The 16,949-nt window shown below is 43.0% G+C and overlaps 4 protein-coding genes across 4 annotated transcripts; 2 read left to right on the top strand and 2 right to left on the bottom strand.

The window, feature by feature from the left end:
- On the top strand, positions 1 to 5,946 carry znf839 (zinc finger protein 839). Its single transcript, XM_030785874.1, has 7 exons — positions 1 to 903; positions 1,230 to 2,096; positions 2,261 to 2,449; positions 2,566 to 2,658; positions 4,403 to 4,543; positions 4,721 to 4,828; positions 5,183 to 5,946. The coding sequence occupies exons 1-7, from the start codon at positions 1 to 3 to the stop codon at positions 5,924 to 5,926; spliced, it is 3,045 nt and encodes a 1,014-aa protein (XP_030641734.1). The 3' UTR covers positions 5,927 to 5,946.
- Positions 5,947 to 6,392: 446 nt separating this feature from the next.
- cinp (cyclin dependent kinase 2 interacting protein) lies at positions 6,393 to 9,103 on the bottom strand. Its single transcript, XM_030787430.1, has 5 exons — positions 9,003 to 9,103; positions 8,050 to 8,206; positions 7,689 to 7,818; positions 7,483 to 7,612; positions 6,393 to 6,875 (listed from the first exon to the last, which is right to left on the bottom strand). Exons 1-5 carry the CDS (start codon positions 9,007 to 9,009, stop codon positions 6,673 to 6,675), a joined length of 627 nt encoding a protein of 208 aa, XP_030643290.1. The 5' UTR covers positions 9,010 to 9,103; the 3' UTR covers positions 6,393 to 6,672.
- Positions 9,104 to 10,135: 1,032 nt separating this feature from the next.
- On the bottom strand, positions 10,136 to 13,176 carry adprs (ADP-ribosylserine hydrolase). Its single transcript, XM_030778792.1, has 6 exons — positions 12,882 to 13,176; positions 12,264 to 12,360; positions 11,955 to 12,162; positions 11,491 to 11,678; positions 10,961 to 11,061; positions 10,136 to 10,758 (listed from the first exon to the last, which is right to left on the bottom strand). The coding sequence occupies exons 1-6, from the start codon at positions 13,054 to 13,056 to the stop codon at positions 10,385 to 10,387; spliced, it is 1,143 nt and encodes a 380-aa protein (XP_030634652.1). The 5' UTR covers positions 13,057 to 13,176; the 3' UTR covers positions 10,136 to 10,384.
- Positions 13,177 to 15,130: 1,954 nt separating this feature from the next.
- Positions 15,131 to 16,872, top strand: haus2 (HAUS augmin like complex subunit 2). Its single transcript, XM_030789144.1, has 6 exons — positions 15,131 to 15,217; positions 15,335 to 15,427; positions 15,542 to 15,611; positions 15,929 to 16,061; positions 16,390 to 16,498; positions 16,759 to 16,872. The coding sequence occupies exons 1-6, from the start codon at positions 15,131 to 15,133 to the stop codon at positions 16,870 to 16,872; spliced, it is 606 nt and encodes a 201-aa protein (XP_030645004.1).
- The last annotated feature ends 77 nt before the right edge of the window (positions 16,873 to 16,949 follow it).

The raw sequence follows: 16,949 nt of genomic DNA, 5'->3' as shown, positions 1-16,949 counted from the left end.
ATGGCGGCCATCGAAGACGAGAGCAATAACATTTCAAGCGCTACAGCAGAAGTGGACAGCTTCACTGTTAGCGGATCTCAGGCGCACTCTGAAGTAGCACTAAGTGGACAACCAACTGTGCAGCTCGCCGAACTGGAAAATCAGGATGGTGCAAATAATGAGTTTACTGTAACCACTGTTGGTGAAGGTGGAGGGTCTGATCAGGGCCTGTCAGAATTGTTAGACAGCAGCTCCAAAGGAGATGGTTGTCAAGAAGTGATCAGTCAGATTCTAGGTACAGAAGTCTTATCGGAACATAACATAATAACGTCATACGTTCATACACGAGAGAATGTTAAAACAGCTGTCTCCACGGAGAGCACAGCCGTCAGCGGCGTGCAAGCGCTCACACCAACAACCACCATTATTTACGTCCAACCTGACGGTAGCTTCGTTGAGAGCTCTGGATTATCGGCGGAGGAACAACAACAACTTATCGAACAACTGGCGAAACAGCAGCTTGTCCAGGTGACTGGCAATGAGGCGGCTCGCATCTTTGAGCAAAGCCAGGTCTCCAAATCAGTCACCACTCCGCAGCAAAGTGTTGTGAGTGGTACCCTGGCGCCAATCGAAGTGCATCAAGTAATAGAACAAGTCAGTAAATCGCAACAAGCTGCGGTACGTAAAGAACAGATTGTTCGCACGGCAACTCCCCAAGTTGTGCAGAGGACGGTGGCAGGACATCCTACGTCTTTCATAACACTCGAACCAGGGAATTTGATTACCGCAGGTGGACAGCTGACCACTACTATACAACCACAGCCGCTGACCATCGTCCAAAACGCGTCGCAGCAGCTACAGAATGTTTCTAAACACGTAACACTACAACAGTCTCAAAACGGTGCACAGTTAATACAGAAAAAGGTAAGGTCTGTACCAGCACTGTCACTGGTATTGCTTTCTGCAGCATGGTTTACAGTGAAAGGCACGAGTTGGGTGTGTCTACCTGAGAAACAGCGATGAGTATTCTTTAAAATTCGCGCCGCTTTATGAAGCGGCGCTGTAACGATAACCTGGCCACCTTAATGTTTTTAGCGGTTCTAACAACTACGTCACATAATTGGATGTAATACGTGAAGTGTAAGGTTAAGTCATTGTCCGTGCCAGTAATAAGATCAAACCAAGTTTCTACTGTCAGTTGTGCGTGCCACACAGCATTTTTTTTAAAACTATCTTTGTTCTTCCACCAGCCAGTGGAAACTGTCCAAATCCAAGTGCAGATTCCACAGAAGCAGGAAATCAAAGGGCGTCAGACTGTTCCTCTCAGAGTTATTCAGCCTCAGAGCTTGCAAGTCAACCAACCCATGGTTAAAGTGTCCACCGTTGGAACCGTGAGTAGCCCTCAAATCATCCATATCACCCCTGTGGCAGGGCAGCAGCAGTACTTTCTCCAGAACCCTGGAGAACCTCCCATCCAGCTTCTCCTCCAGAAACCGGCTCCCGTGGTCAGCAACTTCGTGCCGGTGGTGCACAAAGTCTCAGCCCCGGCTTCTGCCAAAGGCCCGACGGCCAAGCCGAGCGTGCCCGCGCCCGCTCCAGCGCCTTCGGCCCCGGCCGCGGCCACAGCCCCGGCCCCGGCGCGCTCTTCCACGGCCACCAAAGAGACGAAAGAGCGCCAGAGGAGCAAAAACAGGCCCAAGAAGCCCCAGAAAATACAGACCCGCTCCGGGAGAGTGTCCAGGCCGCCTAAGCACAAGGTGAAAGATTACAAATTCATCAAGAACGAGGATCTGGCCGACAGTCACCAGTCGGACTCCGACGACTACTCGGAGATAAGCGTCGAGGACGAGGAGGGAGAGGAAGGCAAGAAGAACGTGTCGGACGTGAATCTCGCCCTCAACAACCGGGCTTTCAAATGCGAAACGTGCGACAAGGCTTACGTGGGCCATGCTGGTCTGAACAGACACTACAAGCTTAATCCCACACACGCGACAAAGCAGCCTTCTCCAGAACAAACGGAGACCAAGTCACTTGACAGTACTGAACAGACTGCAGGGACTGAATCCACCAGCACTCCAGTCACATCTGACTCTGCGAAACTTCCTCTCACACAGAAAGTAAGATGTACTGTTAACATGTGGCCCGATTATTATTTGGAACCGCTGGCCTGTATCGTCGGATGTTTTTAGCCGTATTTAGCACAGGCATAAGGAGTAACGTGGGCATGGTTGGTCATGGTTGCCATGGTTATGTGGCTGATTTTTGGGTTGTACCTCTCCAGGCGCAGGTAGAACCTTCTGGGGCGGGCCAGGCGCACGGAAGGGGGCGGCCCAGAGGACCGGGTAGGCCCGGCCGACCCAGGCGAGTGGGGCGTCCGCCAAAGCGGGGCCGACCCGGAAGACCTCCGAAACACCACGGTGCTGGCAGCCTGGAGCAGCAGGCTCAGAGGAGGAGAGCTCGACTGAAAGAGGTACAGAACATTACTCAAGAGAGCGGCACTGGTTCCATGATGACCGTCACGCATTGCCGTCTGTTCAGTCTTTTACATCTGTCCAGTCTCTCACAGTCCCCTGACTTTCCCCACAGGCAATGCAACAGTGTGAAGATGACGAACTGATTGAAGTGGCGCTTCCCCGCTTAGCCAAAGCCATGACACTCTGGGAGTTTGTTCTAATGAAGGTAACCTCCAAATAGTCCAAAAACACTATGTACAAACGATGCATGACTGTGTGTATGATTTCATTTAAAGCTAAGTTATAGATCTATTTTTCTTACCGTCATCACTTAAAGCGTTCCAACCAAGTCCACAAGTCCAACCTCACCGGTATTAAGTTTATCACAAAACCAAGCGTACATGTCCAAAAATAGGTTTATAGTGCGCTTTCTCAGCGGAAAAGCTCTCCGTTCAGTTTTGTTTTTACTGTACATCAGTGTTTATTTGGATTTATTTGGGAGAACAGAGGGACGGATTGTCAAAATTACAGTAACATCCCCTCTCTGTTCCTTACCCCACCCTCCCAACCCCACATGGGAAGTCAGCGATGGAACAAAGTAGTCTCACTCTCTCTTAAAAGAGATTGTTTTACATCTGTAATTCCATTTTCTTCAGAGTACACAATTTAGATGGATTGATTCTGACCAGGGATATTTCCACAGAAAAAATGTCTGAGGGTTTCATAGCCAGTGTTTGACAGAAGGACGTCAGGGTGGATTCCAGCGTCAGAAAATTACTTTTTTTTTCTTTTTTTTTTCCCCCTTCCGTCATGCCTGCCAGCAGTAATTTATGTTCCCTTTGTGTGACTGTAAGCCTGAAATCATTTTTTATGAGGTGTAGAGCAGGGCCCATTGGGAAATCTGCGTTTGTTAATGAGGATATTATGTCAGCTCTACTGATCCAAAAAGTGAACACCTTTTGGCAGTCCCATAATGTGTGCATGAGTGTACCTAAAATGCCATGTGGCCTAAATGTGCAGCAGGGGCTGGGAAATGGACGAACTGGTGATTTCGGTTTGTAGTCGAACGTGATATGGTCTCCCAGTGTAAACCTCCGTCTCTATGTGATAAATCTTTGTCACGCTCCTCCGTGTCACAAATGTCGGTTTTTAAAAAGGAGGTTAGGCATGAAAAGATGAAAGACAGAATTCTTCCGGGAGCACCTTGGATACGGTTTGTGATCGTACGTTACCCCAGGTTATTCGGCTTGTTTTGAGAGCAGATCTTAAGCTGGAATAGTCAAAGAGTGAATGCCTGGGGAGAGTCGTTTATGGAAGCTCAGTTAATTAAGGATTCTCTCCATGTTACCTCATAGATGTAGGCTGATGCCTTTTCACGTCCGTGAACCCTGCAGAAATGGCCTACATGGCCTTTTTGTATCCACACCTGAACACCGTTCAGTTCTCTTTTGAATGTTTGAGGCAATAGGGCCTCACTGTAAGGAACACTGTATACATGGAAAAACCACAGATAAAAATCATCTCAAAGCCTGACTGGTGTGATTAGATCTCTCAGTTCAGTTTTTGCTTTATAGAGAAAGTTCTTTCTGTCACAGGAAGGTCCAAAAAAAAAAAAAAAAAAGATCAAAAACACTTGTTCTCACAGCCACGTTTGACAAACAGTGGTACAGCCTACCCTCAATATGAACTAACATCATATCAGTCCATTCCTAGTTACCCATTACTTTAATGGAGAAAGAAAGCCTCTTATCTCGCCTGAAATATGAAATCAGCCGATTTATTAATGACAGGTTTGAACTCAGTCTGAAACAGCTATGACAGTCTTCCCCCTCTGTTTTCATTTGTTGTTTCATCACACTGCTCAAACACAAGGATTTGTACGAGCTTTGGATGGAAACTAGACAGCAGTTCACATCTCTCTGATAAAATATATGTGTGTTTTCTGTCTCTCTCTCCCCCCCCCCATGAAGGTGGAAAAGCAGCACTCCTCTAAACCCCAGTTTCCTGATGTGTACCGTGAGTTTGAGCAGTTGCACAGCCAGGTGAAGAAAATGGCCCAGGAACACTTCACTGGGGCTGCCCAACCAGCCCTGCAGGTCCACGACATGGAGGTACTTAACCCGCCGTTAGGATCAGTGGACTCATAGTTACTCAATAGCATAATGCCAAGTCCACTATGTAATGTGATTTTCTTCTTAAAACTGATTTGTGTCACAACATTGCAACAAGATATGTGCAGTGATCCTCTGCAATATTTGTATTTATTTCTTTATTTATTTGATTGTAAGGTGTTGAAGTCTCTTGGTGTTCAGCTTAACATGATGAAGCCCCTGAACACTGCTTTAGGGCAGAAGAGTCAGGAGAACCAGGCCACCAAAAACGTTCGCCATCTGGAGGTGAGACTAAAAGCATTTCTGCTCTAATAAAGCCGCTAAAAGATCAAGGGGTTTTCATTTAGCTGAGGTCAATGTGTAGGAGCAGAGAGGCCTCTGAGAATGCGCAGGGCTGTGGGCCTCTATAAGCAAGAAAACACAGCTTACATTGGTCAAGAAAAATCTAAGAAGTGCTGAGGTGGTGTTGGCTGCCTTAAGTCGAAAAAGGAAATACCTTGTTCTGTAAGCCAGCGAATTATTAAAACAAACCGATTAAAGAAAGGAGAAAAAAAAAGGTTCTGAAAAGTCATAAAAATAAAAACCGGTGAGTCACAACACATATGAATTATTGTTGTTATACCGTCCTTAAACCCACAGAACACCAAAATGCTGCCACCAGCGAAAAGGTTCAAAATGGAAAATCGTCCTGGGGAAACGAATGGTTATCAGGTTAATCAAAACGGTATCGAAAAAGAACAGAAGGAAGAGACCTCCAGCGCACTCCGAAAAACGCAAACCAGGCCGGAGAACCCGTCTCCCTCGCCAGCAACAGCAGAGAAGGACACCGCTCCCAGCAGCTCGGAAGGCGTCGTCGCCTTGGAGACGGGAATCCACCCCCTCGAAGCGGAGGGAGACAAAGCTCAGGAGGTTCCCGACGCCGAGATGTCGGAGGTCTTCAGCATCGGCGGTCCGATGGACATAGCGGATCAGATGAAGGAACTGGAACAGGCCCTGGGTTCGGACCTGGATCGGGAATACAAGAGCGCTTCCCACGGGCTCAAACAGCAGCCGCACCCCGAGGAAAACTGTGACCCCGCCCAGACCTCTGACCCCAAGCAGCCCGTCGCCGCGGGAGACGGAACAGAGACTCAATCCACTCAGCCCTCGGTCCAAGAGGGCCACCAAGAGCAGCAGATCTACATCCAAACAGAGGAGGGGCTGATCCTGCACCAGGCGTCCGACCTGGCCTCCGAAGGCATCGTCATAGTGGACGGGCCGGATGGCGCTACCATGCATATCCAGGCTCCGGAGGGGGTGCCCTTAGAGACAGTACACGCTATGCTCGGCATAGAGACAGAAGGACAGGTGGCTGGCGTCCAGATGCCGCAGTCTCTTCAGTAGCTTCTTCCGTTTGTGTCAAGCACATATGTTCTGTAATACGGTTTGTCATTTCAAAGAAAAGAGAGGAAAAAACAACAACAAAAAAAAGGATTTTTAGTGCATTCTTTGTAAATTTGTATAATATGCATATATATATTAGTGTAGTTTTTTTTTGTTTTGTTTTGTTTTTGTTTATACATAAAGACTTTTGTCAAACAATGTGTTTTCATTGTCTGTTACATGTTTGTATGTGATGTCCATTTCAGAGGCAGGTGAAAAGTTGTTGCACTATTTTATTACTTTTTATATAATCTTTGAACATAATGTGTTTTTTTCCAAACATCGAAACATTTGTATTAACAAGGGAAGAACACGAGATACGAGATTAAAACACAAAAAAATCTTTGACTTGTAATTGTTTTATTCATCTCTATAGAATATGTACACAAAATTACAAACAACAAAATACAAAAACAGCAAATTTCTCTTTGAGTGTACAAGTAGCTCCCAGAATGCTAAATCTGTCCATCAGGCTATTTCATGAGGCAATACTTAATAATTTACCAAAAAAATAACTACTTCTGACTAATGGACCAGAGCTTCCCATAATCCTGTATGGTAATACATGTAGTAGTAAGACTAACAGTCTCACATGGTGAACCTTAAGGTCGTCTGGCAAACTGGGCAGTGCTTATTAATGGGAAACACTCTTGGTCCCTGTTGCCTTGTGGAGTAGCAACTCAGAACATAGGGTTCTGCTGCCCGCGTCATAGTGGTCTGTGGCCAGTTTCCATTAGCAAACTCTCCAATAGTAATTTTCCCTTGTCGTCTATGTAAGGCTGATAAAGCCAAGCCGAGAGGTAGACCATGGAGAGATCGGCATTGGCCGTATGTGCCAGCTCCTGCAGAATGGTGTGTTTCAGGGCCAGTTCCTGCTTGTACGAATCACAAAGCTTGGAGGACACCTCAGCTGTCATTGGACAAAGAAAATGTCAGCAACAGATATGGTTTTGGGGAGAACTTTCCTGGGCTCTGCAAGAAAACTTGAATCTGTGATGGAGTGATAGCACAAAAACAACCTGTACAGCTGTGACGAAATGGTCAGGGAGCAGGGACAGAAAATGTGCTTGAGTGAGCCGGTTAGATGTAAAGCTAACTGAACTTTCTTGGTTTGACATCAATATTGCTGTCCATTAAAACTTCTCAAAAGACTCTAAAGGTCTTTTTACAGAGGCAAATACTGGTAAAATTCATAACAACCTACTGATGGAGAGTATATATATGTGTGTGTGTGTGTGTGTGAAAAAAAAAAAAAAAAAAAATATATATATATATATATATATATATATATATATGCATAATATAATTTTGATTTGACTTTGTTATAGACATGTAAAGCCCTTTGAGACTATAAATAGTGATATTGGGCTCTAAATAAACTTATATATATATATATATGAACCACACACACATACACACACCAGATTTACAACTGAGATGCTGAATTTGAAATGTTGCATCACAGTTTCTTCCAATACTGAGAAGTCCAGTGACAAGTAATGAATTAAGTCTCTTACCAAACTGTGGAGTGGACCAGGTCTGAAAAAGTGGCGCTGGTCTGCCTTTCACTCCATACTGAAAAGTCTCCAATTCACATATGCCATTCTCAGATGACACCATCTTCTCCATCTTTGACACAATGTGATCCTCAAACAAAAAGGGATTGAATTTAGCCCATGAGCACGTGACATGCCTATGAATTAATTAATGGTACTAAACTTACCATTTTGTTCACAATATCCTGTAATTTGTAACATTCCTCCTCCAATTCTTGACTGCTGTTATCGCGAGATTTTTCACCACTGTCCAGAGAAACTCCATCCTCTAGCATGAGATCTGACTCTTTCGGGGGCCTAATTCACAAAAAAAAAGATAGAAAAGAAGAAAAAACCCGATATTACTCCAGTCAAGAGATTCTCACTCATTTTCAAAGCCGCTTGTCCCAATTAGGGTCGCGGGGGGTGCTAGAGCCTATCCCAGCGCTCATGGGGCGAAAGGCGGGGAAACACCCTGGACAGGTCCAGTCAAGAGATTAAAGCGCTAAAATGAGAGTGTAGAGATGTGCAGGGGGGAAAAAAACATACTCTTTGGCGAGTCGAAGGTTAACGATTTTTGTCGCAACTGTGGATCCCTCGTCGTTCAGTCGCTCCCACTTCAAAGTCAGGTTGTGCCAATCTGCAGCATTGTCACTCAGTTTTCTGGCACTTCCCGTCAAATTGCCCTTTCTGGCAGATGACGATCCTAAAATGCAAAGATATTTCTTTATTCACGAGGAACAATCTTGATAAAACCACGGATGACCTGTCAACTAACACAGCTTCTGAAACTTCAGTGGCTGAGTTAAACTGCGTGATAAATGCAAATCACACCGTGATACATTTAAAACTGTTCGAGCGACATTTTCTATTTACCAACTGTAAATCATCTGCATGTATTCTTCGACAGTAAGTCACTTTGAACTGTGTTGTAGTGTCAGCTACCGGCTTACTATTGTTTTCTCTGCAGTGACAGAACTGACACGTGTGTATATTTTCTTCATCACTTGACACAACCATCGCTCACAGTTAGACAGACAGCAGGTCATTTAACTTAGTTTGTGGACGAAATTAACCCGGCAAGGACCTTTTTTAACAAAACAACACAGCAAGTGCTTTACAAATCACAATCAAGCGAAAACGTTATTTTAAAGAGTAAGCTGTCAACAATTGTTCCAACATGGACCCAGCATACTTGTGAATTACGAATAGATAATCAGAGAATTAAAAAAAAGTCATGTTGTGAATGACTGTGCTCGATGTTTTGGTTTATTTGTTTGGTTTTGTGTAACGTATTTAAAGTTTAGATTAACATAACGACACATTCGAGGAAAAACGTTACTTTGATTAAAGCTTTCCGCATCGGGAGGTATGCTGAGTACTCTGAAGTAAATATCGCTTTAACCGGTGCACTCAGACATCGAGAAACCATGTAATAGCTGTACTTGAATGCGTAGGACTTCTGTTTAAATTGAAAAACGTCACACATCCAAAAAACCTACCTTCCATTTCGGCTGTCACTCTGATTTTCGTTTAGCAATTTACAGTTACGTTAGCTAAGGTATTTTGTAGCTGATCTTGACCGTCACCTCATTGCTGACTTGTTCTTGCTATCTAATCATATTTCTGGTCAAGGTGCACAAAAAAAGAGAAATTAACAGTTTCTAACAAATATCTAATTAGTTCTGTACTTCTGATAGCTATAAACTAAGGCTGCTGAACAAGCTGTAGCGTGTGAACTCGTTCTGCTTTTTCATATTTTTAAAAGACAATACTGCCATCTACTGGGTTGGATGATCAATCGATGTGCTGTGGCCAGGTCTGCAGCCGCAACAACCGTCCTCAATACCAACGTCATCATCGTCGTCGTCGTTTTCGTCGTCATCGTTACCACATGTGATTCTGGACGAAATGTATGTAAGTCAGGTTTCCTCTGCTTTCCAACCTGTCCACATTATCAGAGACTGGTTTCCTCCGGGGAACCAGATGCATAGACGGTCAGTCAGAAACATGTACTGATTGTTAATGCTTCAGTGTTTTTCTCCTATTGAGTAAGACATCTTTCAGACAAACAAGCCCAATCGAGGTTTCTTATGGGACACATCTAATACTTCCCACGTATGCCCAGACCACAGTGTATGCCTAAGAACCTGCTAAGGGTGATACAGCAAAGTCATGCAAATTAAGTTGAACTGAAGATCACCCTCCATTACCAACAACTGTCTCTTCTCTGTGACATTTGAGAAAGAAATTTTGCTGAATACAAACTGACAGAATTCCACCGAGAAAGCGCGTAGAAACTTTTTTTTTTTTTTTTTTACATGTGTGTGGGTCTCATGATTTGTTCATTTGAGTTCCTCTGTAGTGAGTCACACCGGCGCTGCACTCAAACCTCAATGCGGTTTTCATATGAATAAAACTATGAAAAACATAACCATAAAATATCACCATATGTCTTTTAATTTCCCTTTCTCTAAACTTTTTATAAGGCAGATCAAAGCTTTTTAACCTCACACACAATTCATCAGCCAATTTTGCATGACAGTTTTTTTTTTGTTAGTTTTTTTCACTTAAGCAGTCAAATCAATCACAGGATGGAGCATGAAATCTTTGAAGAACGGAGTTTTTTTTATTGTAAACTTTCTCCCAACAAAGACAACATACACATGAGTTAAACAAAATTCATGTATGCTGATGCCCGTAACATGACACTACAGTAAATATCTTGAAAGGTATGATTCTGAGAGCTTGTATGAGTATGTGTATATGCGTGTGTGTGTGTGTGTATATGTGTGTGTGCATATCTGTGTGTGGTAACAAGCACATTATTGAGAGCATGTGTACATGCATGTCTGTGCGCATCAAAAACAAAGTTCAGTCAGGTTCAGTCAGTCTGTTTTGGCTGTTGAGTGCTGGAGTGTGAACGTTTCTCATTGCTGGAGCTCACAGACACACCGTCCCCGTCGGACGGCGTCCGGTGGTACATATTGTGCAGGTGCTCGGCGAGCGAGTCGGCTTCCACCGCTCCTTCGCAGCAGCGTTGCCACGTCTGAGGAACAGAATCGACGCCGTAGTGCGCGCCAGCGATAGCTCCTGCCATGCATGCTATGGTATCTGTGTCTCCCCCCAAAGCTAAACTGTAGGCTATTGTCCTCTCAAAACCACCGTACTGCTCCGGTAACCCTTCCCGAGGCTCAAGACAATGCATAACACAGAAGATGGCAGTGGGAACCGAGTGCAGCGCTGCAATGCCGTTCCCTAAACAAAGACAAAGACAAACAGTGGAACTGCACCAGCCGTTCATAGTATTCAAATCTAATGGGCTTATAATAAAAAAACTGCTCGACAGAGAGCAGAAATGTCATTATTCAGAATGAGAAAATGTTATGATTTTAAAAAGTCAGTAACGAGTCAATAGAAATGTGACTGGCTCATATGGCTGAAAGAGAAATATACTAACCCAGTTCAGATATAACCTCCTCTATGCTCACGCTGTTCCGTTCCACCATCTCCTTCACTTTGTGCAAACGAGTACAAAATGGGAACTCTGACTCATTTAGTCTGGATAGAAAAAAAAATGAGGAGACAGATTCAAAAAACGGAGCAAACATTTTAAATTATAAAAATACACAACTTTTTTAAATAAATAAATTAATAAACAACAGACTAAATATTTTTACTCAATCCTCACAAGAAACACCTAAATGGGTTTCACTTAAAAAAAAAGAAAAAAAAGAAAAAAAAAGTACCAACTCCAAAGAACTAAAACAAATTCCATACTATTCAGGTATTCATTAGAGGAAGTCAGGGAGAGACCTGTAGAGTTGTCTTATCGATAACCATCCCTATAACTGAGAACTACACAGAGCGATTCCAAGTTTCATCTGTTCAAAAAGGAATGGACCATGAATATAGAACTGCTACAGGTCACTCCACTAATCTCAGGTGTTGAAGGGGAGTTTTGCTTTGACCGAATTGTAAACTGCTCACGCTCTGGCGTCGCTCCGAGCTGTCTCGTCGTTCTCGACCTCCTCCATCTCAGAGATGAGTTTGTTGATGAATTCCTGGGGCGTGGCGAGAACCCCCTGCAGCGACAGATGGACAGCCAAGGCCTGCAGTACAGCACCATTGTAGCCAATAGCGCAGGAATGAGTCAGCGTCGCTCCAAGTCTCGAACACTGGCAAACAGGCATAGTTTGAGGGGAACAAAAAGGAAATTAGAAAGCTTAATAGGTTGTCAAGGATACACATTTTTCTCTCATCACCCTGGAAAATATACAAAAATGTATCTGAACTGTGATTGATTTCTCTTTCAATGGTAAACCACTGAAAAACTGTGGAGTATGGTTACCAAAATTACTGCAAAAATGTTATTTAAGAGACATATCTGACCTTTTATCGGAGAATGTCTTACTAAGTTAACGTTTCAGCACATTTAAACACACGTCATTTACCCTTTTGACCTCTGCGGGGTTTTTAAAGGCAAGGGCGAAGGGCGCTGCTCTCATAGCTCCCCCGTTCCCGAAGGATCCACGGCCACCGAACTGAGCTCGCGCGGGCTGGTAGACATCGCTGAGCTGAGGCGATGCAAGTTTCTTTAACACCTGAATGACACCTGCGCCGTAACCCCGCCCAGGAGCCAAACTATACTCTTTAGCAAATCTGGAATGAGAGTCGGGAAAAACGTTCAATAAGAATCATTTAAACTAAACCCCGATTAGAAAAACAAGACGTGTGAAATGAAGAACATTTTGTAAACTCACCTCCGCGCCATGTCTTGTTCATCAAACCCAGCCCTGTTCAGCAGGGACTGAGCGACACAGCGCAACATAGCAGTGTCGTCACTGTATTGCAGGGTCCCTTAGAAATGATTATTATTAGACCTGTTATAAGATGCACTTAAAGCCCAAAATCCATAATGGGCATGTAAACAGTGTGTGCGTGCCACCGTATTAGGGGCATTACTAAAGCTGTAGCACCCGGTAAAGCAAAATGCAAAGTACTTGAGCTGCATGTGTGTTGTTGTTTATTAAAATTAGAGAGTTTAACATTTACTGTTCGCTTACTGTTAGCAAAACAGCTCAAGCTCAGTGGAATGACCATATTAAAAGTACAGTTCAGGCCAAAGTCATTTAGTTCATAATAGAAATTTAACCGCAGTACTAATGGTTCGTGACATGCGATTCATTACACATGGTTTATGTGGTGGATTGTCGTCGCTGTGGGGTCATCGAAAGCCTGGAATTTCACAAAGGCAGTGCTATTTCACTCCGGGGGAAAGTTTGAAAGACAGGTTACGACATTTCGTGTATTGTAATGCGATATACAGTCCAGCTCTTACTGAATGGGAAAAGAAATGTTGATTGTTAGGTATTGCTCACCATCACCACGAGTGTCATCTTGTAAGTGTTGAAGTACTCGGTCCAACGGGACATCTTCTGCGCCTTCAAAGTCTCCACCTAAACAGTCTCCCAAAACTGCACCAACTAACGCACCACGAAATCGGGACAACGAGGCTGGGCCACCAGCTGCCACAATCCGAGCTGCAGCCGTCATGGTCAGTGAGATATAGCTTGGGATTAGTGCTATAGTTTAGAACAAGACGTCGTTTACATCGGATAAGTGCTCTGCGGGTAAGAAAACGAATCGTTTGTAAGTGCAAGTTACATTTGTGTTTGTGTTCCTGTTCGAGATATTGTGTTGGTTGACCTACTACCTGCTATGTTACCGTGTATGTCATAATAAAAGCACCACAGCGAAATTATGAGGGTTTAAAAAATATTTATTATCAATAATAACCCGATCCCTGTCAATCGGCATCTACGTGACAATTATTAGCAATTATTAGACAATTATAAGTCGATTCTGTGGATTCTATTGATCGATTTCCACTTTCTCTCTAAACGATTTTTTAACCTTGTGTTTAAAGAATCTTAAGATAAATTTAATGGCGACACTCTATATTCCTGTGCTAGGACCGACGGCAGAGAAAATTTACAAAGAGAATTCCATAGCAGCGAGCGTTTGTCTGTAGGAAACAATAACCAAAACGTTAATTTGGCGTTAACGTTATTTTAATACAAATTTTTGTATTGAGTATTACGGTATCCGTTCGTCATAAGCTCTTGACCACTCAACATCCTCACATGGACTTTACGTCATCGAGAGAAAAGTCCAATACATGTTCATTACTCTGTGATTCACTAAAACAGAATTCTGATAATTTCTTTTTCTCCATCATTTACAGTAAGCGTTAATATAAACATACTATATTCTCTCAGCCTGTGAGAATATGACTAGAGCTTAAAAGTCCTTCCCAACCCAGTTCTAAAAGACAAATTATTGCTTGAGTTTAGCAGTAGTGTTTAAAGTTAATAAAAAAAAAATGATTTCTGAATCCATTCTTAACACCATCCCTCACGTACACATGTGTAATTTAAAACTGTTAACTGAACTGAATTGGTGGAGAGTCATTATGCTCCCATGTCTCTTGGCATGTCTTTCAAAAATGAACAAGTATTCACTACGAAGCTGAAATCCTGAACATGAGAACAGACAATGTGCAGTCTCGATTCTCACACATGAAGTAGCTTGAAAGTGGACGGACAGAGACAAAATTGTTTGGTATTTGGATAATAGCTTCACGTTGTTCCATGTGGGGGGAAGAATGAGTGGACCTGTTGACAAAAGCTGAAAACAGGCGGGCCACGGATCCCTGTTCAAAACATTGGTAAGAAAAGTTGTTGTTAGGCTAGATGTACTGGTAGTAATGTATCAGATAGTCACCGTCTAATTATCTCGAATTATTTCGCCAGGTATGTTAAATATCTCGGGAGCTTTCTGGGCCAATTAGAAGGTTGATTTTGAAAGCAAGTCTGTATGTCAGTTCCTAGTGGGTGACTAGATGGTTAGCAAGATAGTTATGCTAAGCAGCTAGTGTTAGCTAAGCAGCTAACGGTTGCTTAGATGTCTGAAAGTTGTGATTTTAATGGCACGATAACCGTGTTTTATTGTCAGTGCAAGTTATTGTGTTCCTGACTTCACCGTTGACTGCGATGAGAAGTTGAATTGAGAGTAAACGGTTTGGTAAATGTGAAGTTTGATTTTCACTAACCCAGTGAAAATGTGCTAAAAGAAAGAGTACTTGTATCTCTTTGGCATCTTTCTTCTTCTTGAAAGTGTTGCACTGATAGGATTTGATGCACTCCGTTGGCCACGATAGTCGAGTTTGAAGTGTCATTAAGCTTAAAAGAATATAACTTTTTGAAGCCGACACCTACTGTTTTGAAGCCACAACTATCGTCCCAAATTTGACTGTGATGCCAGGGTGCATTTTAACGTCAGTTGAACTTTATTTGAAACACTTCTCTTGATATGTCATCTCTCTTAATGCTGCTTTCGCCCTTTGTTTGATTTGCTTTACACACGCTCCGTTTTTGGGTGTACTTTCCTAATTTGGTCTCATGGATGTAGTTTTTGTTTTAGAATTTTGCCTCTTTGTTTCTTCTTCGTCGTGTTTTCTCACTTAGTTTGCATCGTTTTTATTTGTATAGTGTAATTTCTTGTTTTGTTTTTCATCTCATGGCTCGCCTTTTCTTCACACCATTTTACGGACCGAACCAGCTCAGAAATGGATAGTTTGGACCCTATTCCATATTCTGTTACACCCGCAGCACGAGTTCTGTCCAGGTGCGTCAATGCTGGTGTTGTGTCGCAGGTAAATATTTGGCCAACTGCCGAACTCTCGGTCACACATTTTATTGTGCTACACCACCTCTCAATATATAAATGCTTCAGTATTTTGTTGTTGTTCTTCACTTGTTCCAAATCACAGGAGAATCTTGACGCTGTTCCAAGAGAAACCAGTTTGTTCTCTCGACTCCTTGAAGTAGAGGAACAGGGCAAAATAAAAAATAAAATTGCACAGGTAAAAAAAAATAAAAGCAGAGAAACACAACGATACTGAGCACTAAAAGAACGGCTAATGTTGTGGTTGTAATCGTCTGATTCATTCATAACCATTCTTTTTCTTTCTTTCTAGAAAAGTCTGGATTTAGAGTTACTTATGCTGGAGAAAGACTGTGCAGATGTCACTCACAATTACCACCTTAGTAAGTACTGCACAGTCACACACAAATCTATACAAAACTAATACAACTGTAGGTGATTTGGTTTTGTTTTTTTTAACAGGTGACATGCCCCGATGGTCACTGACACTCCTCTGTAGAGTATATAGTGGGATGGCAGGTTAACAAGGGGGGGATGCATGTTGGTCATTTTGCTAACAAGGGGGATGGCATCCCCCTTCAAATTGCCTACTGACAACAGACACAGACTACGTAACGCGCGCTGGCAAATGTGACAGAACTGACTATGGCCTCGTTCAACAGGACGCCCATTGTTTCATGATTTTTTGTTTGTTTAACAGGTAAAAGATTTGTCACCCTGCAGCAGTCCACGTCCCACCTTCAGGAAGTCTTACGACAGCAGACCTGTCTCCGCCAGAGACTCATGAAGCCGCCGTGTCAGCAAAACCTCCCTCTACAGGCCGATTTACACAGGTCAGAGCAGCAAAACCCCTGCCCCCTGACTGACACAGGCGAGAGCAGGACATCCACCTTCACCTGAGTGTATTCGCACCAAAAAAACCCTGTGCTCTGAGTCATCATCACTCCCAAATGAACCTTAAGCCCAACACCACAGCTGTAGTCACGCACATGTCACGTAGGAATGTTATTTAGTTCTGTGCTGACTTGCATGTATCCAAATCACTGAAATGACACGGATGTATAGGATTTCTTGATTAGTGTTGTGTCTCTAAATGTTCTTATAAAATGTGTTCATGTGGGGTTTTTTTGTTTGTTTGTTTGTTTGTTTGTTTGTTTGCAGATATGTGGTGGAACTGATGGGAATGGTGGTAGAATTCATTAACGATCTGGAAATGAAAATGAAAACAGTCCGTTCTATTCCACTGACTCAAGAGTACATGAGCAATATGGTAAAAAATATTCATTTTATATGTTTATTTTATGAGCTCAGTATTTATTTCAGTATCTTTATCCCACTGCTCTAAGAGCCAAATTGAGTTTCTCTGAGTTTTTAAAAAAATAATTTCATCTAAAATCTCTCAAAGCATTTCCACATTCCGCAGGGAGAGAGCCTGCTTCAGACTGCCTTTTTAAATGTTCAAATTCCTTTGCAATTCAGCCTTCTCTCTCTTGTTTTGTTTTTTGTTTGTTTCTTTGTTTGTTTTTGTAGAACAATGCTTTGGTGCAGCTTGTCACACAGGTGACAGAAGTGGAGAAATTGTCTAAACAAGTGCTTGAGTGGAGAGGCCAGCAGAGCAGCATTAGCACCGATGCGTCGACTTGACACTGAGTTCTTCCATAACTGAAAATGCATTTACTGAGACAGTCCTGTTTACAGCGCAGGAGTGATATGGAAAATCA

This window comes from Chanos chanos, chromosome 1 (assembly GCF_902362185.1).
Source record: "Chanos chanos chromosome 1, fChaCha1.1, whole genome shotgun sequence".
In the NCBI taxonomy this organism is placed as follows: Eukaryota; Metazoa; Chordata; class Actinopteri; order Gonorynchiformes; family Chanidae; genus Chanos; species Chanos chanos.
This window is presented reverse-complemented; position numbering and strand designations above follow the sequence as displayed.

Bases quoted from the DNA above. Each gene is read 5' to 3' on its own strand.
- cinp (XM_030787430.1), bottom strand. The intron at 7,613-7,688 runs GTAAGTTTAGTA...TTTTTGTTTGAG, and splicing joins AGGATATTGTGAACAAAATG to GATCACATTGTGTCAAAGAT. The intron at 6,876-7,482 runs GTAAGAGACTTA...GTCCAATGACAG, and splicing joins CTGGTCCACTCCACAGTTTG to CTGAGGTGTCCTCCAAGCTT.
- adprs (XM_030778792.1), bottom strand. From the start codon at position 13,056: ATGACGGCTGCAGCTCGGATTGTGGCAGCTGGTGGCCCAGCCTCGTTG. The intron at 12,163-12,263 runs GTGAGTTTACAA...CTCTCATTCCAG, and splicing joins GAACAAGACATGGCGCGGAG to ATTTGCTAAAGAGTATAGTT. The intron at 10,759-10,960 runs GTTAGTATATTT...GTCTTTGTTTAG, and splicing joins GGAGGTTATATCTGAACTGG to GGAACGGCATTGCAGCGCTG.
- znf839 (XM_030785874.1), top strand. From the start codon at position 1: ATGGCGGCCATCGAAGACGAGAGCAATAACATTTCAAGCGCTACAGCA. The intron at 4,544-4,720 runs GTACTTAACCCG...TTTGATTGTAAG, and splicing joins TGCAGGTCCACGACATGGAG to GTGTTGAAGTCTCTTGGTGT. The intron at 4,829-5,182 runs GTGAGACTAAAA...TTAAACCCACAG, and splicing joins AAAACGTTCGCCATCTGGAG to AACACCAAAATGCTGCCACC.
- haus2 (XM_030789144.1), top strand. From the start codon at position 15,131: ATGGATAGTTTGGACCCTATTCCATATTCTGTTACACCCGCAGCACGA. The intron at 15,428-15,541 runs GTAAAAAAAAAT...CTTTCTTTCTAG, and splicing joins TAAAAAATAAAATTGCACAG to AAAAGTCTGGATTTAGAGTT. The intron at 15,612-15,928 runs GTAAGTACTGCA...TTTGTTTAACAG, and splicing joins CACTCACAATTACCACCTTA to GTAAAAGATTTGTCACCCTG.